The following is a 22,729-nucleotide window of genomic DNA, read 5'->3' as shown; positions in this document are numbered from 1 at the left end:
CCTCTTCCCGCAGGTAGATATTTCAGGTTGTTTGGGGTGTTTCCCTCTCGGCAAGTCTCGGCATTCTCTGGTCTTCACCCTCAGGAGGACTCCATGGCAGCCGCTCCATCAACCCCGACCAAGGCCGCCGTTGCTTCCTTATCTTTTTCCGAAGCGGACCTTGAGATCCTCGCTACGATTGTTGCAGCATTATAGGCCTCCACCTTGGTTTGCAAAATTGTTGGTGGCCACCCTTTGCGCGGAAAATTCAGAGATCTTTTACAGGCGAGCCTCATTGGTGAGCCTACCAAGATCACAGGCATTTACCCTCTGGGGCGTGGCTACTACCAAGTGGAGTTCGACTTGCCAGCGGTGTCAAACCGAGTCATGCAGCTGAGCCCCCTTGCATTGAGTACGACCCACGCCTTCTTTGCGCGGTGGCAGCACGGCCGCCTTCAACCCTACGTCCGACTCTCTAGCTGGTGTGTTGGGCTCCCCAGTGACAATTTGCTTCCCAGGCCTTAGGAAGGAATACCTTCCTCTTCTCCTAGTGATTGATGGTGCCATCGGGAGAGTGATGGACCCCCCCCACCACCGCCCCCCCCACCCCCCCCCCCACTGCTGCCTTGGCCCTCGCACGGGCAACCGGGATTCCATCCCTTCGCATCTATGTAAACTCACCGGATTCAGTGTCTCATGTTATATCTATTCCATGCCTTCGGAGCGACCCCATCATTCAATGAGTGGAGTATTCAGGCCTGCCAAGCCAATGCTTCATTGAAGCAGATGGGACATCTAGACAGAGCTTGCCCTCTGCGTCAGTCCAGGAGATCGCCTCCTGTGTTCCCCCTTGTTTCTAGTTCAGATCCTCACCAGGGGATAGAGAGAGATGCAAGTCTCCAACAACGACGCACTAGGTCTCAACTGTGGACAACCCATGCCCAAGCTGTTAGCCGACCACCAGAGCTGAGCGCCGCCACCACCGCGCATGCGCGCCACACTGGCAGATTACAGGAGAATTCAGTTCTGTTAGAGAACCGTTTTGAGCATTTATCACAGCACCCACCCATTAGTGACAGCCCACCTCCAGTCACGGAGCGGGCCTCTTTGGCTCCTCCGGTTTGGCAGCCGATTCCCCGTCGAGATTCCTCCCCCGGCTCTTAGTGCAAGTGAGCCCCCGGCGAGCCTTTCCCAACAGCCTTCCTCTTCGATGGATCTCTCCCAGCAGCGCCCCTCTCCGGCCTTTACCCCCCCACCCACCCACCCCCCACCCCCCCCTCACCTCCATCCTCACCCCCAACTCTTCCCGCATCAGTTCCTTTTGCCCCATCGTCCTCATCAAAGCCCGCCCTCCCTCCGCCTCTCCAAAGCACTCTCGTCGACCCCCAGCAGCCCTCAACCGGGAGCGGAGGCAGCCGATGAGTTTCGTTTGCCACTTGATTCATCGTTTCTCTGAGCCGGTTCAGATGACCATTGTCGCTCCCCCAATGAGGGCTCTCCCGCCAGAGTCCCCAGGTGGGCCCCCAAGCTACTTGTGGACTTCCGGCGGAAGAGAAAGATATGTTTGAGGAGATAGTAGCCACTATTCGGATATATGTGGTTTTTCACCACTCCAGACGCTCTACACCAGAGAATGATGGTGCGATGATCTTCTCTTTCCCTTTGAGTGCAGCCCCGGGGACGGAGTGGGACTGAGTCGGTGGCTGCCGCCATCCAGGGACAGACGGTTGAGCTCTCCGACCATCTTCATGACCTTCACATCACCGACATACTCACCCATCTATGGCCACTGGATAGGATGGGGCTTGGAGGTTCAAACCATAGAGACCAGGACAGGGAGACGGTGCTGCTTTTCGTGTTCATGTATATTTCAATCACAGTATCTCCCCCCTTCTTACAGGTACCTCCATTGTGATCGATGGAGTTCGGCATATGCATACTCTCGCGTTCGGACAGAGTGGCGTCACATGGAGGATAGGATCCGCGCCCACTTGCCGCGCCTTCATCCCAGGACGGATTGTGATTATTCCCCATCTAAACCCTCACCCAAGACTCTTTGAATGGAGGGCAGTTCCGCTAGTTCCGCCTCACACATAGATTGATATGCGGATAGTCTCATGGAACATTCAGGGTTTAGGGGGGCCTCACGGCTTTCAGAGATGAGGCATCCTTAGAGGAGAGCTCGAGAGAGCTACAATTGGATGAGATTTTGCTCACAGTTGCCATGCCAGAGAGGCTCTCAGAGGGTTTGATACATTTGATTCCTAAGGAGGGTGGTGATCCGGCAGTGGAGATCCATTTTCGAAGTGAGGAGGAAGGAACTGATCATAGAATCGCTCTTTAAAAGCACTTCATGTATGAGCAGTCGTCCTGTCCAAAAGCTATGCCATCCACCAATCAGTTGCAGTCTCTTTAAAAAGCATTCCCACATGCCTGAGCATAGATTTCTCGGTGAAGTCCATGGTTGTCACGGTACGAAAATACGATACCGTACGGGAATTTTTGGTACGATATGAAATTTTCAGATACCGTACGATAAAATACGGTTTTTATTTTTTACACTTACAACCTATGGAGCTTCAAGCTTGAATGTGAGGGAAGGTTGGGAGGGGAGGAGTCTCCAGTGCTTGAGGAACCAGAACATGGATATGTGTCTCTCTCAGTTGGATCTCCCGATTGTCTCCAAAAAAGAACCTGGATGGGTATTGCAATACCAAAGGTCTCCCAGTGTAGCGTTTATGACTAAGGGACCATCCTTGCACAAATACGAGCAGTGCATCTAGGGTGATAAGTTTAGGGACTCCTCTCTAGATCAAAATGGCCATGTCCAAATCTTCTCCCTCGTACATAACTTGAGAATCTAATTGTCTAGCCTACCTATACCAGGGATCTCCAAGTGACGTAGCAAGATTCTCTCATCCTACCAATCAAGTGTACACTACCAGTCTACCTCGCCAGATTTTTTAGGTCTCTCAACAACCCCATATGGAATACTGAGTGGACACGAAAGTTACGAAGTATTGCGAGCATTTGGAATCTTCATTAAGTAGGGTTTCTATATTTTTTTTAAGCATTTGGAAATTTTTTTTCAAGGGGAAGAAAAAAACTCGTACCGTACGATATCGTACCGTACGAACCATACGGTAGGAACCCATTCGTACCGGTATGAGAAACAACTATGGTGAAGTCCTCAGTGCAAAAGGCTATTTCAAATTGCCTTATGAACGCAAGTGCCTTGGTGGTGTCCAGCTTTCCATTATAGCTCTCGAATTTGATGTCCTTGTCCCCTGACTTGAACTCTTTGGCCTTCTTGCTGTGACGAGCATTCCGACGCTCTAGAACATCATCCTCCTCGTCATGTCTACGATGGTGACAATGCCCAGGTCTAGGGCTGATTTCCCGTGCAACACCCTCCACTCTGGATGGAACTCTGGGAGAAAGAACATACCCAGAAGGTGGAGATACCACCGACAATGCATGAAGATCTTCTCCATCTCTAAAATGGGCTGAAAACCCCTTATCATCCCCTCGAGATGCATGTCAATGTACATCATCTTCTCACGCTGCGTGCAGGGCCCCACATATCTCTTGCATGGGCTGCAAGCCCCTTCATAACATCTGTTCGGGCTGCATGCCCACTTACATCACTGTTCGGGTTGCATGCCCTCTCACATCATTGGTTCCGACTGCATGCCCTCTCATATCACTGGCTCGGGCTGCATGCCCTCTCCACTCACTGGTTCGGGCGCTACATGCCCTCACAACATCATCTAAATTCCCTTCACGGGATAGCCTGCAAGGTTGCCGTGTGAAGACCCACTTGCCCTCATCATCGAAAACAACATCACCATGGCTTTTCAAATAAGCAACAGCCAACTCTCGAGGTTTGTCGATTCTCCTCTGTTGGACAATTGCATCAAAAGTGACCACATCAACCTTGACATGAGACTTTGATTCAATGACCCTCTGTACATCTGGGTCTCTTTGCAAAGCACGGAGCTCTTCAAGCTCATTCATCAAGGCATAAATATCCTACTGATCTTCAACCCTAGCAGACAACGGTGGATCGTTACCTACCAAAGCCCCAACATGATCCCTGTCTCTATCCTCTTTCCGCATGCGGCGAGTACAGGTGATAGAGTCCTCCACAGAATGATTTGACTAGCTGGCCATAATGTTTCTACCAGATTTTCAGAAAGAAAAGAATTTCCGTGCCCCGGAACCACTCTCTACCAGCTTCCAAGTATGATACTGAATAGACTACAAGGGTGCAACAGTGCCCCTACACAAACAAGAGGGCCATGAAGTCTTTCCACACGCTCACAACCGCTTAAACCAAAAGTAACTTCTTTTGAGACGCGACAATAAGACGAGGGCTACCTCAGAATCCCAACCTTCTCTCACGGATAATGATTCCTTACAGCCATATCCAGCATCATATAAGGTACAAGCTTTGTAGAAAGCCAAGCTCTGATACCAATGTAAACTGAAGGACAATTATAACACGGAAATCTTATCAATCATGAAAAGTGAGAAATACACATAGGCATGCCAGATGAAAGTAGATGGCAGCTTTGCATAGTACACCACAGTAGGGGCCAGAAGTGGGCTGACCCCCCCCCCCCCCCCCTTTATGGTTAGATTACCAAAAACGAGTCTGCTTCCAAATACAACTTTACGGGTGCCAAGGGATTCTCCACTGGCTAGCACCCGTCTCTTCCAGTACAGTATGAAAGCAAAACAAAAACATATGCAGAATTTGTTGACGAATCCTCAGCACGAGAGGGCACTTCCGGCATCAAGCACATGCAGGACAACTATGGACAGCCCATAGCACTTCCACATCAGCCCAGGACAACCTTGAATCTTCATCTTCCTCCTGTATGGCTCACAGGACAAGCCAACCAGCCTTGAGAAGCTGTTTACAGCAGTCGACCAGCCCTCAGTAGCCACAGAAGGAAGCGACCAGCAACAATACTCGAGCCGGTAAGTCTCCGATCAGCAGAGAACCTGTCCAGCCAAATCGACCAGCTCTTTCCCTGTTTTTATGACATGTACAGCTGTTTTTCAGTGCTGTAAAACAACCGGCCAGCAGTGGGAAACATCCAGAAGGAGTCGGCCAGCATCTCTCATACACCTGGTGGGTATCCATCGCAGTAGATAGCTGTAGTTGGCTGCCAGGAGGCTGAAAACCAGTCGACCAGCTCTCATGCACACCACAAAAGTATGTGCATCCCCCAAATCTGAGTTCTTGCCCCGTAATAGAGTCTTTCCGCTGAAAATAGCTGAATCATGCACTTCATCGGTCTAGGAGGAGGCACCTATAAGAGATTGGTACAAATCAGGTCCGGTGCCCACTTTATGGCTGCCACATGTATTAAATAAGTCCCGTCCAATGTGTACAACTTATAAGTTGCCCGGTCACTTATAAGTGTGTGTGAACCTGCACCCATAATTATTAGTATGTGAAATCATAAAGCTATAAATTGGGTTTTTGGGGACACCTACCACCTACAAAACACATGTAACCACCTGTCAGTCACCCAAACAGGTGTGCACATACATGTCCACAGGGTGCCTCCCAGTTATCCCTGACCTCATGGACAACACAGACAGAAATCTCAGGCATTGTCCAGGCAAACAAGACAAGTCATCCAAAGGTAAAATCAAAGTCATGCACACACATAAGTGCAACTAAACTGGAAGAAACACCCATCGGCTCAATTATATCAGCTAAAATGTCCAAGGCTCATGATCCTTCTGGAACCTTCCTAGAACATAAATACAGAAAATCTCCAAGATAGCTAGTCCCAAGGAATCACATCATGTCAAGCTCCATGAGCCATACATGTACACCATGTCAGGCCCCACAAGCCACACATGTACTATCATGTCAGGCTCCATGAGCCATACATGTACTATCATCTCAGGCTCCATATGCCAAACGGACACACCATGTCAGGCTCCACCAGCCATACATGTATGTCACGTCACGCTCCATATGCCACACATGAGCAGTAGAAAAACATAAGTTGTGAGGAATTTCGTGACATATACAACGCGGCTAGGCCGCAGGATCCAAATTGATGGCACCCCAGGAGTAGCAGCACACTGGCAGTCACAAGGCCTCTCACAACGTTTCCTCTTATAGATTTTTAAAAGAGGCTTTGGGAAAGGTTTCGGCCTAAATAGATCACCCTCTTTCTTTGGTTGATGGCACACAGGAGCTTGGCGGTCGGAACTTGGTTGGCAGTTCGAGGTCGGCCAACAGCTTGCCCGAGGTGCGGCCACCCCCAGGAGTCTCAGCGGCATTGTATTTGGGATTGCCTGAAGGCTCAACGAGTTTGGTGGCGGATTCTCCGCATCTTCACTATGGACAGGGCCTCGACCCAGATCATTACATGGGGCACCATCCCTTGGGCCACAAAGGCAGAGGTGGACAGGGCTTACGAGGAGGATGGGGGAGAGCTAGCCCTTCAAGTCTCTCACCACCGCATTTCGACAGTTTGTGAATGTGCATCGACTGAATTGCCCTGCGAATGGTGTCCGAGGAAATAGGGTGCGGGCATAACTCTGTGGAAACAAAGAGGTCAATGAAGTAATCCTCATCCAGACAGCTGGAAAAGGTGATGATATAGTCACAAGAAACGTTTCGAGGTTTTTGACGTTGTGTTTGAAAGGTTTGATCCCTCAGCCTCAAGGTTTCGAGTATTTTTATTAATTATAAATATTAAAAAAACATATAAAAGCCACCTAAAATCATAGTATGATGATGAAAAAAAACCTCGGGGTTTTGAGGTTCTTTTAGACAAGGAAAGAGTTGCACATGGACATGAGTTTCCCTTGCAGCCGCTTGTTGGCAAGATCTAGGTACGTGTTTGGACCAAGAGGGCAACGTTTTGTGCACCAGGATAGTGGGCAGCTAGGCGCCCGTGGTCTAGAGAGGTGTGGACAATTTGGGTACATCCTTTTATCGTCATGTTCATTTGGCCTAGTTGGTAGTTCGCCAACCAGTCCTATAGACACCTTTATAAGGGCAAGTTTGAAGGTCATTCTAGGCATGGTCCATACGCAAGAATATGCAAAACCAGAATCCAATGTAACGAAGGGCAAGCTGTAAATCATTAGAAGGCAGTTCTCTAAGCGTTTATTAGTGGGACAGGAGAATCATCATTTTAGGGTATGTATGTAGCCAAGGGGAGTTGCACATGGACATGATTTTCTTTCAATTTTGAGGTTTTTTAGACCAAAGGGAGTTGCACATGGACATGATTTTCCCTTGCAGCCCCCTGTTGGCAAGTTCCAAGGGTGTGTTTGGATCAAGAGGGCATCGTCAAAAAACCTCAAAAACCTTTTTTTTTTTTTTAAGAGAGGAAAACTTAAAAGGAACTTGAAATTTGGGCAAAACTGCCGTACTACAGAGGGTTTCGAGGGTTTCGAGGGTTTTGGAAACTGTTTCAAGGGTTTTGAGGTTTCGAGGTTTCAAAAGTTAGAAACGGGTTTTTTTGTGACTATGGTGAGGACCTACACTAGGATTGGAGGTTGAGGCAGAGGACGTGGTGAGGGAATCGGAAGATGGTGGAGGGATCAGTAAGGGAGATGGTGTTTTGGAAGAAGAGCATGGCGAGGGTGGTGTAAGTGCTTTTGGAGAGGATGGTGGAAAAGGTGGTGGTGGGGATCTCCTCGTCAATGAATACGTTATGCTGGAGAATGTTGAGTTGGAGAGTGCAGTGCTGCAGCTCGAGGAGGACTCGAGGAGGCCAGAGGGTGGAGGGTGGTTGGGGAAAGATGGCTAGGTTGGGTAGGTCAGTAGCCGCATCCGTCAGACTATCCACCTTTCTCTCGATGGTAGAGGCAACCTGCTCTTGTTGGGGTCCAGCTTTGAGCTCTGATAAGTGTTTTTCCAGCTGAGAAATGGTCGCATCCTTTGAATCGATGGCCCTCTGAAATTCCTTGCGGTGCTCACACATCTGGTTGTGGACCTAGTCCATGAGTTGTTGTTGGTTGCGTCCCATTGTCTTAGCTCTCTCAGGTGCTGCAGTAACTCGGGTGAGCTCCTCCTACGTTTGTGCTCTGGCGACTCTGGCCCTATCCACCTCCATGTGTTTGACGTCCAGCTCGCGCTGCGGACTCTTCGAGTCAGCATGTTTGTCCTTGAGGGCAATGGCGGCGTTCTTTTGAGTCTCGAATTGGGCGATGTTGGAATGCGCCAGGAGGAGAGCTTATTGTGCCCCATCTGTCTGCTCCTTTTGTCGAGCCATGTAGACGGTCATGTTACTTGCAAGGTTTTAAAGCAGCGAGGAAAAGGTAGCTGGGAAGTCCGGAAGGCGTCCCTAAGAGTGGAAAAGGGCTTGGGAGAAGCTTTCAGCAGAGGAGAGGTGGCCTTCATGTATTCAACGGTGGGTTTCAGCAATGTTTTGCACCTCATGAGAACTGAAAAAGTGGCCGCTCTCGGAATGGACCACCATCTTAGCAATTCCTGGTATGTTTCTCGCGGCGAGAGGGTCTAAATTGTTGGAGGGGCCACTGAACTAAGCTGGCTCATCACGGTCCTGGCTGGAACTTGGGTCTGCAGGCTGCCGGTCGTGTGGCCGTATCCATCAAGTTGGTCTCCAGAAAATCAACAAAAGTCTCGCCAGCAATGGCCTCTTGATGCAACCTCCTTTTCTTGGGGTTAGGAGAGTCGACTGGGACGGAGCTACAAGGCGTTGGGTGTGGAAGAGGCTTGCTCGGGGTGGCAACGCTTTGGTAGCTATAAGGTTCAGAGAGTTCTTCCCATCCCACAGCATAGTAGAGAACTTTGGTGAGGATCATGGCGGCCCCGAACTCGCGAGTCGGGTTCGTGCAGATAATGTGGAGGTCATGGTGGAAATGGTTGGCTCAGTTCACTGGCAGACCTTGCTTGAGGCAGTCGAGGAGGGAGACGTTGCATCTGCTGTACCTCTCCGTCCATCAGAGATTGGTGAGCATGGTGAGGATACGGGCAGGGGTATGCAGGTCCACACGATTGATATCCTCCCATTTGACTCCATCCTTGTTGATTGGGCCCCTGATAATGTCTCAGACCATACCTTGCACTCCAGTTAGCTTCTGGTAAGGCCCTGTAGCTTGGGGCAGGTGCAAAGACTCACAGACCACATGGACAGTGAAGGCCAGGGTCAAGTCGGCAACCTGTGGCATCCCAAACTGTGCCAATGCTAAGGTGGGTCTCAAAAGATGAGATGAATCAGAAACAGGTACTCAGGTAGGGGCCCCAGGTGGGAAGAGTTGACAGCCCACCGAGTCCAAGTCTATGTAGGTGCTCCATGACCTCTGGTTGCCTGGCAATCGGGTAGCACTCTTGGGTGTAATAGGTGAGCTTGTGCTCCACCTTCTTGTCGGACTAGATGCAACTGTGGATCATGTGGCCGCTGACTTCACGAGCAGCTCCACTCGTAGTGGGAAGAAGTCGGTGGTAGCTACTTGGTATTCCAAGAGCTTGGTGACTTTGGTGGCCTTCCTCTTCTTGGTGGGAGTAGGGAGCACAGTATCTGAAGAGCATAGTAGCTTTGAAACGCATTTCAAACAGTACGAAACGGACCGAAACGTTTCATTGTTTGAAACATGTTTTTTCACATTTTTTTCCCCAAAACAATCGGTTTTATTGTTGCGCCGACTTTCCGTTTTGTGGCACACGTTGCGAGGAGCTCCTTTTGTTTCTGTGTGCATCTGTCCTGACTCCCGCTGCTATGTACGGTGTACCCTGTACTGGCCGACTCTGAAGCTGCTGGGTCACAACTCACGGGTGAAAGTGCCCACTACCACTATACTTCTATACTATATAGGTTGCTCTAGCCTACCGCCTACAACCTTTTGCCCTTTTTTTAGGTATATGCTTCTATAAGTTGCATTCTAGAGCCTGTGCAGCTGTAGCTAGGATCACAGATCCTCAGGATAGAGTCCACGTAGCGGCTCCCCATCTCACTGGTGAGGCAGTCACTTGGTGGCAGCATTGGTCTAGCTGGGATACCTTTGTCCATGACCTGAAGACCAAATTCCTCTCGCCCCAGTACATAACCGGTCTGGCAGATGAGTTTTATGAACTCAGACAGAACGCATCCCCAGTGCTTCAGTTTTCAAGCAAGGTTACTCTACTTTAGCACAGTAGTTACAACTATCTGCGCAGGACAAGATGGAGCAATTCATTCATGGATTGGATCCTAACATTTGGTTCACAGTTCGCAACTTTGAACCCAATACATATGACCGGGCTTTGACTCTCGGTTAGCATGAAGAAATGAAAATGAACGGAGGCAAGCCCAAACAGTCATCCAAGTCCAGTACCAAACCCCAGCAACAGCAATCTACTGCACAGCTAGGGAAAGGTAATACATCTTCTTAGGATGCTAAGAAGGACGGCAGTAATAGCTCTAGTTCAGGGGGTAAGAAAGATAAACAATCTAAGCTTAAGAAAACCCCCGATGAAAAGGCTAAAGCAAGCATTACTGGAGGTTATCTTCCTCCAGAGGAGAAAAAGAAGTATCAGTCAGAAAACAGATGGTTTTTTCTGTCACATCATAGGGCATGGTAAGAAGGATTGCCACAAATGGCAAGCGGCACAAGCCGCCAAAGCTCCTTTTGCAACAGTTGCCACAGCATCCCCAGCTCCTTCAGCCCTGCCTACTACCACCAATGCAGTCCAACATTTACCTTCTATGCATCCTATGCCATCCGTGGTGTTTGATACTAAGCACGAGGGTGAGAGCGATGTTGCACAGAAAAGCCTCGTCCGAGCTTATGGCTCTCCCAAGGGCCGACAGTTGGTAGTCCTTTTTGATATGGGCAGTAGTGAGGACGCCATCTCTCCCCAGTTGGCTAACAAAATGAGCTGCACATTAGTCCCATATCATCTGGATGTGGACGGGTTCACACCTGGTCTCCGCACCCACATCTCTCAGAAGGCACACTAATTTGCCTTTGAAGTTCAGAAGGCCTCCTTCCAACGAGATTTCATTGTCTCGCCTCTGTTGGGGTGTGACATGATCTTAGGAATTCAGTGGTTCCGTCAGTATAAGCCTATTCCTGATTGGGGACAGGACATTTTTACTATCTGTAAAGGTTTTCCTGAGCCTGTCATGATTCGTGGGGATAGAAGCATTCTTGGTATCCCATTGATTTCGCATCTCCAGGCCCGACGAGCTATCCGCAAGGGAGGAGCAGGAGCACTACCTTATGTTCGTGCTCAAACAGCCTCTATCTCATCGGTAGCATCCGTCTCATCTTCAGTCCCTCAGTTAGCAGACCTCCCGTCCACACATCCGGACATTATGCTCAGGGACGATCTCCCGCCCAGTCTCCCACCCTCTCGCCTTGAGGACCATCACATTGATTTGATCCCTGGATCGGATCCTCCTAGCAGGTTTCCCTATCGTCTTTCCAAGACTTTAGAGGGCAAGTTAGAAAAACACTCGGCTCCTCCGAGCCGGATTCATTCAGCCTTCTTCCTCACCATTTGCTGCACCCATCCTATTTGTCCAAAAGAAGGACAAGTCTCCACACCTTTGTGTAGACTACAGGGCATTAAATAAACTCACCATTAAGAATAAGTTTCCTATGCCAAGGATTGAGTACATTTTGGAGCGTTTAGACGTTCCTAAATTTTTCACTAAGATCGACCTCAAGAGTGGTTACCATCAGGTCCACATTTTTTAAGCTGACATTCCAAAAAAAGCTCTTCGGACAGAGCGTGGTCACTACGAGTTCGTAGTCATGCCTTTTGGGCTTACAAATGCACCCACAACCTTCAACAAAATGATGTCCAGGATTTTCGTAGTCCTCATTGGGAAGTGTGTTCTCATATTCCTTGACATACTAGTCTTCTCAGCCACTCTGCAGAGCAATTGAGAAAGATGTGGAGAAAGTCTTGCAACTTTTGAGAGAGAATGAGCTCTATATCAACGCCAAAAAGTCGGTCTGCGGCATTAAGGAAGTTCAATACTTGGGCTATATCATCGGTTCCGATGGGATTAGACTGGACCCATCAAAGGTTCAGAAAATTCATTCTTTCGCAGGTCTTTGCCAGGCCTATAGTACCCATGTCCATCAGTTTTCCAACCTTACAGCACCTCACCTACTTGCTCAAGGGGGTAAAGACTCGCAAGCAAACAGTCTCAGTTACAGGCATGCGCTTGATGCATTCTGTGCACTCCAGAAAACCGCCACAGAAGCTCCTGTCTTGAAGTTAGCATCTTGGGATAAACCTTTGGAAGTCATTACCGATGCCAGTACCATAGCCATAGGTGCAGTCCTTCAGCAGGACAATCGTCCCGTGGCCTACTATAATAGAAAGTTGGATGTCGTCGAAAAGAATTATTCGGTTTATGACAAAGAGCTTTTGGGTGTGATCACAATGCTCGAACATTGGAACCTTTTCTTTATAGACACGTCTTCAAAGTAAAAACAGACCACCAAGCACTTAAGTGGCTTCAAACAATGCCAAGTGTGCAGTGGAGTGATCGGCGGGCCATGTGGGGTCAACTCTTCCAACAGTTTGAAGGAATGATTGAATACATCCCTGGTAAGTATAACCCAGTAGCAGATGCTCTTAGTCGAGAGGCCAGCATCCAGGCAATCCAGGAATCTACCATTCTTGAAATCACGGGGAAGGACTTAGATAGCATGAAAGACCAATATGTGGACTCCCCTGAGTTTGGTACTCAATACAGTTTGGCCCTCAATTCTGAGCCTGGCCACTATTTAGTACAAAACGGTTGGTTGTTCTACGTCTCTATGTCATTCAAGAAAAGAAAGCAGCTCTTCTCCATGATGCCCATGACTCCTCGAGAAATTAGGACGCTCCTTTTATTGGCCAAAAATGAGGCATGATGTATATTCACATGTTCAAGCCTGTAAGATTTGTCAAAAAGTAAAGGTTCCACATACAAAGAAGACTGGTTTACTTCAACCTTTGCCTATCCCCGACGGACGTTTCATTGACATATTTATGGACTTTGTAGAGCCTCTACCAGCATCCACCGGATCCCGGAATACTCCCATTGTGGATCGCTTCAGTAAATTCTGCATGCTCATTCCATGCAAGCATACGGCCACAGCCGAGAACGTAGCTTGTCTATTTCTCAAGCATTGGTACCCAATTTGTGGTTTGCCTAGCACCATTACATCAGATAGAGATTCCAAGTTTACCTCGCATTTCTGGAGGGCATTATTTGAAAACTTCGGAACCAAGTTGCAATTGTCTAGCGCGTTTCATCCGCAGACATACGGCCAAACAGAAATTTATAACCAGTTGGCCTTTGATGTTCTCAAGTCATATTGTCATGACCTGCTAGCAGTCCAAATGGGAACATTATCTCCCATTGGTCCAAGCTATCTTGAACAACACTCATTCATCCAGTGTCGGACGGACTCCATATGAAGCAGCCTTTGGTCGGCGTTTCTCTTCTCTTTTGACGAGATTGGTGTCTCCATCTCTAGAGGCTAATAAAACCATGGAAGCATTTTCCAAGATCATTGAGTCAGTCATGGACCGCTTGACCAAAGCACTGGAAGTCTATAGCAAACAGGCAAACAAGTCAAGACGAGATGTCCACTTCAAGGAAGGGGATTGGGTCTATCTGCGTATCATGAAACAAAGATTGAAACAAGTGGACAAACGTTGTCCCAAGCGTTCATTCCGTAGTTTTGGACCTTTCCCAATAGTTAAAAAGTTAAGTGATGTCTCCATGAAGTTGAAATTGGCTAACGGTTGGACGATGCATGATGTTTTCCATGTTTCTTGGCTAAAACCATATGTTGGACCAAAAGTGTTTGATGTTTCAGATGAACAGCAGCCACATGTGGTAGACGAGGTAGAAGTCATCGAGCCCGAGCAGATCCTTCTTCATCGTTGGAAGCATGGTTCCGGTCGACAGATACGTCAATTCTTAGTTGCATGGGAGCCTTAGCTTCTCGCTGGGCCACACGTTTAAGTGTGTCTCATTTATTTTCTCTTCTTTCTTTTCATGAATGGCCTTCAAGGCATGCACAGTTAGTTAAAGGGCCATAGTAGTGTCTAAGTTTGCTACTATTGAAGACGATGAGTGTTGATCCTTGCGGGGTGAGTTCGCACACAAGAAACGCTCCCATCCCTAGCTTGTGCTGTTGGTTTTTCGTGCTCTACATAAGAGCCATGTCTCCGACTTCGATATCTTTGTCTGAGCTTTTCATCGAACCATTCCTTGGCCACTTTTCGACTATCATTCCCTTGATGGTGCGCAATTTGGCTTCTTCCAAGCGTTTGAATTCGAACAATCGGTTGATCAATACACTTCTTGTTAGCCTTTCCTTGACGGCAATTCTTCAGCTTGGTACTCAGAATTCCATGGGCATGACGGCATGTGTTCCGTATGTCAAGTTGAAAGGTGTCATGTGGAGACACCTTGTAGGCCGTTTTGTAAGTCCAAAGAGCAGCTGGTAACTTTTGTTCTCACTCATTGCGTGAGGCTTTCACAATCTTGGTCAGGATAGCACAGATAATCTTATTGGTGCTCTTAGCTTGGGCATTGGCTTGGGGGTAGTAGGCTGAGGATTTGTGATGCACTACCATGAATTCGCTAAGCAAGAACTTGATTACATCATTGATGAAGTGGGTTCCTCTGTCGCTTACTAGTTCAAGTGGACACACAAATCAACTAATTATATTCTCGTAAAGGGATTTAGTTGTTGCCCTGGCATCAGCCTTTGTGGTAGCACATGCCTCAACCCATTTGGTATAGTTGTCCGTATAGCAGTGATGATAAATTGCACTTAAGTTTCTCGAGCTGCTGGACTAATCAGTTCGACAAAGTAAATGCTCCATTTCTCAAATGGTTATAGAGACACTACAAGGTGTAAGGGCATTTTGTCACAGTTGTTTATCCTCCACTCCAACCGACAGTTCTCCATTGGGGATGTGCGACAAGTGGTCAGCATGCACACGCTACGAGCCTTTCCACACGGTCACCATGAAATCAAACTTTAGAAGGATCACGAGCCATTGGGTTATTCTTCTCATGGCGCAAGGCTTATTGACCAAGTAGAGAAGCGCTTGATGGTCTACGAAAAATACGAATTTGTTTGCCAATAGCTAATGGCGGTACTTCTTTATAGCATAGGCCATTGAGAGTCCTTACCTTTCCGTGGTAGTGTAGTTTTGTTCAACATCGTTCAACTCGCGGCTGGCAAAGTTAACTGGAAAATCCATAGTATGCTCTCCTCGTTGTGCGAAAACACAGCCAATTGCGAAAGCTGCCGCATCTATGTGCACATCGAAAATAATATCCAGTTGGGAGATCTTGGGATTGGTGGCCTTACTAAGGCCTTCTTGAGAGTGTCATAGGCTTTTTGACACTCATCCGTCTACTAAAAGATGACAAGTAGCTTGTACAAGGGTCTTGGTATGTCGACCTACACGATTATAAATCTTCTGTAGTATCCTATATGTCCCATGAAATGTTGGATGCCCTTAAAGATACTGGGTGGTGGAAGCTCAAGAATTAGCTTCACTTTGATGTCCTCAGTAGAGATGCCATGTTCAGAAACAATGTGGCCAAGTATTACTCCATGCCTCACCCAGAATTGGCATTTGAGTGAGCTAAGGGATATTCTGTAGAATCTGTATCTTTCTAGTACCTTTCTCGGGCACAAGAGATGTGCTTTCCATTTGGAATTGACGCAAAGATCATCCATGAAAACCTCAAGGAACTCTCACTCTCTAAGGTATTCCTTCTACGCTGTGTACATAAGTCTTTGGAAAGTGCCTCGGGCGTTGGATAGGCCGAATGGCAAGACTCTCTATGCATAAGTGCCCCACTCTGTGGTAAATGTAGTCTTATGTTGATTGTTCGGGTCTATTTCCACTTGGTTATAGCCCGAGAACGAAATGATCGTGTCATAGAACCGTTTCGATAATTTATCTCAAGATCAACCATCTCAAGTGGAGGTCCGTCCTGCCCCAGACAATCCACCGAAGTCATCCTTGGAGATGGGTCCCATAGAGTGGTTCATCCCAATTTTTCGGAATGGAAAAGTTGATGTTGAGGCTAAGTTTTGTACCTACTGAGGCCTCCTGGTCTCTTCTGTAGTACAAGGGGAGAGGATACTTATGAATGCACAACCAAAAGCCCATCGTTTGGTCTGACCAAAGCTAATACGTCCAATGAGATGTGAAATTGGGCACCAAGGAAGTGGCCTAGGGATTCCACATCAAGGGTAACAGTGGCGCTCCTTGTTGCAAGAGGGTGGCTGGCCGCGAACTTATCCTCAAAAGGTACTAAGTTTGCCGGGCGGGGCTACCTAGAAGAGCCACCTTGTGTAGGAGGCCATGGGCCACCACTGGTTCAGGCCAAGAGGCGGGCAAGTAAGAAATCCTTCATGGCTCTCCCTAGGCGGGAGGCCATAGACAATCAACTTGCTCAAGAGGACTCTACTATGAAGCATTGGATTAAAGATGCCCAGACCCCCTTTAATGAGGGGTTGGACAATAACTATCCAGAACACCTTGGCCTAGCAACATGGCTCTCTCTCCCAGACCATAACAAGTTGACCAAGAGCCCCCAAGTCCAAGGGACGTTTACAACATGGTGCCCTCCATTCATTTCGATGTAGGCCTTCTAGAAGTCTAGAACAACCTCGCATCTATGTTGAGGTAATCCACTCTCAAAAAGTGAAGATGTTATCAAGGATGCTCCTACCCAAATGAAACCTATCTGGGTGCCATGGATAAGGTCAGGGAGTTGGACTGAAGACTAATCATGTTAGAGAGGATTTAGTAAGCAGTACCAAGGAGGGTAATGGGGTACAACTATCGCACCTCGAGTCTATCACCCCCTTCCTTGGGGATCAAATGGATGAGGCCCTTTATACAAGTTTTCAATTTGATTTTCTTTTTAATACAAGGGGTATTTCTTGAATCAGTATCCCCAAAATTTCTTGATCGAAATTCTGAATTTCATACCAGATATCCTCGAATTCTATAACCTTGATCCACAAATCAATTCAAAGGGTCTCAAACTTAGTTTCAGATTTGGCGGAAGTTTTGAATGTATTTTTCTAAACTGATCACACCTTCTTTCCTCGAAACTGACGAAAGAGTTTGGTATTTTACTGAATTTCTTTCTTTGAATATTCACTTAACTAATTTCTAAAATAGTTACGAATTCCAATAAGGAATAAATTAATCGTTTATCTGAATATTTCGATCTCAATAGATTTCCTGATTTTTCTTTTTACAATCCGTGTGAATATAAAACGATAGAAATTTCTCTCTTAGAGTATTTAATTATTCATTTATCAAATACTCATAGAATTTAAGAGAATTCTAATCTTGATATAAAAATTCTTTATGCATCTATTTATGAATAAAAATCAACTTCAATGGGAATAACACTTTTATTAAAAAAAATCCTTTTATGCATCTATTTATGCATAAAAATCAACTTCAATGGGAATAGCACTTTTATTTAAAAAAAAATCTTTTTATGCATAAAATCAAATTTAATAGCTTGGTGTGAAATCTCCATTTTGTAAAAATTTTTCATACTTAATACAAGTCTCCTTCCTGGAAAAAAAAAAGAATTCCCAATGTACTGCCCATATCACATGACCACTCTCCACAAAAAATGGTTTACGCAGGCTAGGTTCAAGACATGCACATAGGGATCTAATCTAGAGAACTACGAATGAAGAGGTGGCTGGCCAAACTTGAGTAAGTGTAAAGCGTTCTCGCCCTTCATCAAAATGCAATTCCACCCATGTTGTGGCATCGAAACTACAACCCGTACGGTCCTTCAAAACCTCAATCATGTTGAAGTCCCCCCCGAACACCCAAAAAAAAAAAAACATGCACCAATGATCCGCATATGGAAGGCCCTAGTGCACCTGTATTCAAAAGTTCCTCCAGTCTCTTACCCCATTTGGAGTGTAAATATTGAGGAGGCCAACGTGGTCCTCCTTAACCGAGAGCAACACCTTCTAGGCACTATCAAAAATGATGGTGCCTAAATCTACCAAGTAGGTAACAAGTTGGCTACTGATGCAAATGCAAACCACTCCCTAGTTCCCCTCAGGACAAAAAACAAGGGACCAAAATCTCTCGAGATAAACATCCATCTTGATGCACCATTCCAACAACGAAAACTTCATCTACCAAAGGCTGCAGCCACTCCTCCACAATTCTTCAAGAATCCTTCTGTAGTATATATAGAATGTTTTCCCAGCAGAGCAAGAATCCAATATTTGTGTTCCTTTAGTTCCTCCTTCTTCACCTCATGCTTAAGCATAGGAGTTTTTGATCCCTTTTCCTCATGGAAAGGTATGAGGTATGCACATGTGTCCAATGTTTTTGACATCATTGCAAAGCTTTGTACAAGTTCATTTACGTAATTTACTATCAAAGTCCTATGTATACATATTGACTAAGAGCGTGGAAACAATTAAATACACGAATCATCACCTCGTAATCGAGGACAAATGGAAACAATTAACCATACTCCATTAATCCTATCATGCATACATCCTTCTTCTTCAACTTCTTCTGGATTGCTTTAAAATCCACTTCATGTGATGACGGTTGATACATAACCATGGCATGCGATGATCTTGCTTCTTCCACCCTTGTATCTTATTGCTCTTTTCTTGCCCCTCCTTCCTATGTTGAATCCCCAGCTGTCCCTGACTTCTGACTTTCCTCATCACCTGCCTTCATACCTTTGTCCCCACTAGCATCCCCATCCTTCTTAGTATTCTCTTATATCTTCTTTGATTTCTTGCCCTTGACTACATTCTTGAAATTTTTGAGAAGTTGATCAATGTTGTATGTATTTGATGTGCACCACCCTCTACTTGTCATGCTATCTTCCTTAGAGGAGTTCATCCTCGCATCTTCATAGCATGAAGAGTCTAACTGGTTTAATGTTCCTCTTTGTCCATGCCCAAAATAATAATATGTCCAGCCCGTCTTTAATGATGTGCGAACACACCGACTTATAAACATTATAAGTCGCTTTATTGAATAAAATCCCATGTTGCTCATGCTATATGGCTATCTTTCAGGCCAAACCATGCCAATAAAATGCTCTAGCTTTCTTCTATCGAAAATCCCAGTTCACACCTTGGTTTCGCTCAGTGTGTGAAACACTGGTCAAGACTGGGGAAGGGACCAAATGGTGAGAGTTGTAGGCGCTGCCCAAACCATGGACATTCCAAGAGGCGATCAGCATGGTTACGAGAAGTGGTTGCAAGCCCTTGGAGGCCTCTTCTGAGCACACGAGGTTTTCGGGGCGGGTTTAGAAGCGAATAGCCATGATCTGTTCGAGGTGAGCTCAAATTCTCATTGACGAGTAGATCCACGCATGAGACAGGGCCTCACGTAGTTGAACACCCTCACTGTGTGGATGTACTTCAAGATCGCCCTCTCAGAAATGAAGATGAGATGAGAAAATGTAACTCTTGGGCCTTTGCCTCAAAGGCCTCAAGCTCCATCCAAGCAATCGACCAAGTCTCGTCGATGGCTTCTGGGATCCCGAGGTTACCCAATGTGTGCAAAAAGCCGAACGCCTAGTCTCAAAGCTTGATTGGGGAGCAGGGCTGTGCATGGAACCAGAGAAAGGCGGAATAAAGGGCTGAGGTGGCTAGTCACCGGGGGCGGAAAGAAGCAACCTGGAGGCTGGCCGACGGGGCCAGGCAGGTGCGCAACCAGGAGACGAGGGTACAGGGGACAGTAAGAGACAGAGGAGGTAAGCAGGGCTGGGGGAGGGCTGCGCACGAGGGCGAGGGAAGAAAAGGGGAAGGGGAGTTGAGGGGGGAGGGGGCACGCTGCATAAGGAGAGGGAGAGCTCCAGCTCTCATTCTTGTCTTTGACCTTTATAGGCCATTGGCTTAAAAACACGAAATATTGAAAAAAAAAAAGCTTCATCCTAACCTCAGAAATCTGATCCAGATCCACAGAATTTGGGGTCCCATCCTGATTCTCAATTAAATGGCACAGTCGGAGGCAAAGCTTGATTATGCTGTCCAGTATCCTTGATACCGATCCAATGTCCAAAAACGATTGGGATATTAAGGCAGACAAATACCTGCAAAACAAATGTGACCAAAAAAAACGTTAACTCACCAATTTATATCAGGTCCAAAACCATTTTCTGCTCCATATACTAAGAAAAAGCAACTTACTCTTGATGAAACCTAACAAGCTCAGTGAAATCTTTAGATGCTTCAACCCTTTCTTGTAGAAGATTCCACTGTGACTCAATCACGTCAACCTATAAAGAAATAACTTAAACCATCAGAATTTTGAAAGTAAGGATTTCAAATTAGCTTCAGTATGCCAATATGTAGCATAATTATCTTCTTGTCAGAAAGTTAATAGAGCAAGAAATTGGAGATAACTAACTGCACACTTACAAAAATTCCTTGACATTAATTCAAAATTTCATGACATAATGCTCAAGGAACTTGGATAATGTTTAAAAAATTATTATGTTTCTCGGAAATTTCTCATCTCATATTGTAGAGAACCTGGATGTAGAACTGTAGGTTGGTGATAAGATATGTCATGTGCTGCCGAATTCGCCACATTGGCATTCGTTGTTGCTGGCGCTGTGTAGCAGTGACTCCGTTTACCAGATCCTTGCGCTGCTTAGCAGAGTCTGCTCGATCCTGCTGCATTGCCTCTGCCCATGACTTCTCGAGTTCCAGCTGTATCCGTTTCAGCCGCAGCAAGTATTGAAAAACTCTACAATATCTGGAAGGAAAAGGAAAATAACCTGTTATTTTTTCCACATCTTGTTGAAAAATGGTCCTCCTGTTAATAATATTGGATAGTACAGTGTTCTAGAGTTATCCAAAATGGAAATGTTATCGCTGCTGGTAAGGCCACTCAAGACAATAAAAAGTTAACAACTCCCGCATATAAAGTTACTGGTGGCGCAAAGATGAATTTGATGGTGCCAGAAAACTCCATTCAGAGTTGGGGAAAGACAGCAGTTGTCACCCTACAGTTCAGAAACACTGTCTAGCTTCTGCTGAACTGAATTCACCCTGAATTCCACTCCAAATGCAACAAAGTGCAGACCACATGATAAAGAACAAGAAAACTTGTTATGAATAAGCCTACTTTAATACATAGAGTCCAGGACTCCAAGCACACTGCATGAAGATCTCCACTTTACACACTTCTTCTTCTTTTGGTGAAAGCACTGTTCTATTTATTAATTAAATGTACAAAGGAGTTTGTCTCAGTGCAAGACACACACTACTCAGAAACAATGATAAAACACCTCTAACTGATTGTAAGGAAGCTTTCCAAGATCATGGCAATCTTGAAGAGACAGAAGAAGAGATCTCCGTAAGTGAAGCAAGAGAAATCAGCAGTATGAAAGAGAAGATGATTCCGGGCCGTGTAGATGGTCCATAGAGCCTAGAATCTCATCCAAGTAAGAAAGGGTGTATAATCTAGTAATGGTGGTGAAACTGTGGAAAACTACCAGAAGTCTCAACCGAATCTTTGACCTGGAAATCTGATTGTCGAGGATCTGACGAGAAGGGGGGCAAAACCATTGCATGTGGGGGACTGTTTCCTATGTTCAAGAGCATCTTCTACAAGCCAGTGATGCAATGCACCTACAGGCTAAGAGAACCCCAACCAGCAATGCTCCCACCACACATCTCCATAGAAAGACCTTTGGCTTAAGACGGAGATTACTTTTCCAAATACGTGAGAGCACATCACGCCACCACCTTTAAGCCTTGTTTAGATCTCCACTTTACACACACACACACACACACACACACACACACACACACACACACACATACACACACAAACTCACCCTTTCTTGGTCTGCCCCTTTGATTGTCTTGTTGTTAGTGCGTGCCTAATGCTAACCACAAGGTTAACTGGCCTAATCTTGGGTTAAGGGACCCTGAAGATTAGACAGCCTAATTACATGGGCTAGGATATAATTAGAGTTATCCCATAAGCTATAGCTCTCTATTAGTCTATAGTGGCTATATTAGTAGGGTGAACCGAATAAGTGGACCATTCTATATATCTCGTTGTCGGATGACAGAGGCGTGTGCCCAGCTTTAACCCGGGTAGGGTGTTTAAGGAATTTTACTCCACGATTAAACAATAGATTAACAAAATGACAAATTTTACAAACCATTCACATTCACACATCAACAAAGGAAGCAACATAATGAGAGAGAGACAGCACACTGGACCGGAATGGCCGACCCCCCCCAGAGGTTCTTTGACATGACTTGATCATCAGGGAATTTTGGATCTCCTAAATGGCACATGTACATTGGGGTGGTTGGCATTGGAAGCATGGTTCGGTTCTTCAACACAATCAAGTTGCGGGATCCATTCGTTCACCATCTTGGATACAGTGTGCCCAACTAGTGTATTTCCAAAAGGCAAAATTCATTCTTTCTGCCATTTATAAAGAGCTTATGCTTGCAAAGCTCTCTAAAAACTATGGTCAAACCAGCTCTATGTTCATCCTCACTCTTGGAGAACACCAAGATATCATCAAAGAACATACTTGTGAATTTTCGATGCTCACAGAAAATGCGATCCATCATTCTATTCAATGTAGCCGGGGCATTCGTGAGACCGTATGGCATGACTAAGTACTTATAAGGTCCAAAAGCTGTCTAGAATGCCACCTTACGAACATCTTGTTGTACCACACGCACCTAGTGATATCCACTCTTCAAATCAATGTGGCTA

General features: G+C 46.2%; 1 protein-coding gene across 3 annotated transcripts in view; it reads right to left on the bottom strand.

Annotated features, from left to right (window-relative positions):
* The window catches only part of GCP4 (GAMMA-TUBULIN COMPLEX PROTEIN 4), a 155,837-nt gene that overhangs the window by 2,636 nt on the left and 130,472 nt on the right, over positions 1–22,729 (bottom strand). For all 3 annotated transcript variants that reach the window (XM_086789781.1, XM_086789783.1, XM_086789782.1), the window contains 3 exons: positions 20,512–20,737; positions 20,167–20,255; positions 19,916–20,069 (listed from right to left, as the gene is read on the bottom strand). In XM_086789781.1, the coding sequence (XP_086645907.1) occupies positions 19,916–20,069; positions 20,167–20,255; positions 20,512–20,737 (469 nt within the window). The remainder of the gene's footprint in view (positions 1–19,915; positions 20,070–20,166; positions 20,256–20,511; positions 20,738–22,729) is intronic.

The sequence above is a fragment of the Cibotium barometz genome, chromosome 54 (genome assembly GCF_041138505.1).
Source record: "Cibotium barometz isolate CiBa-2024 chromosome 54, ASM4113850v1, whole genome shotgun sequence".
NCBI lineage: Eukaryota > Viridiplantae > Streptophyta > Polypodiopsida > Cyatheales > Cibotiaceae > Cibotium > Cibotium barometz.
This window is presented reverse-complemented; position numbering and strand designations above follow the sequence as displayed.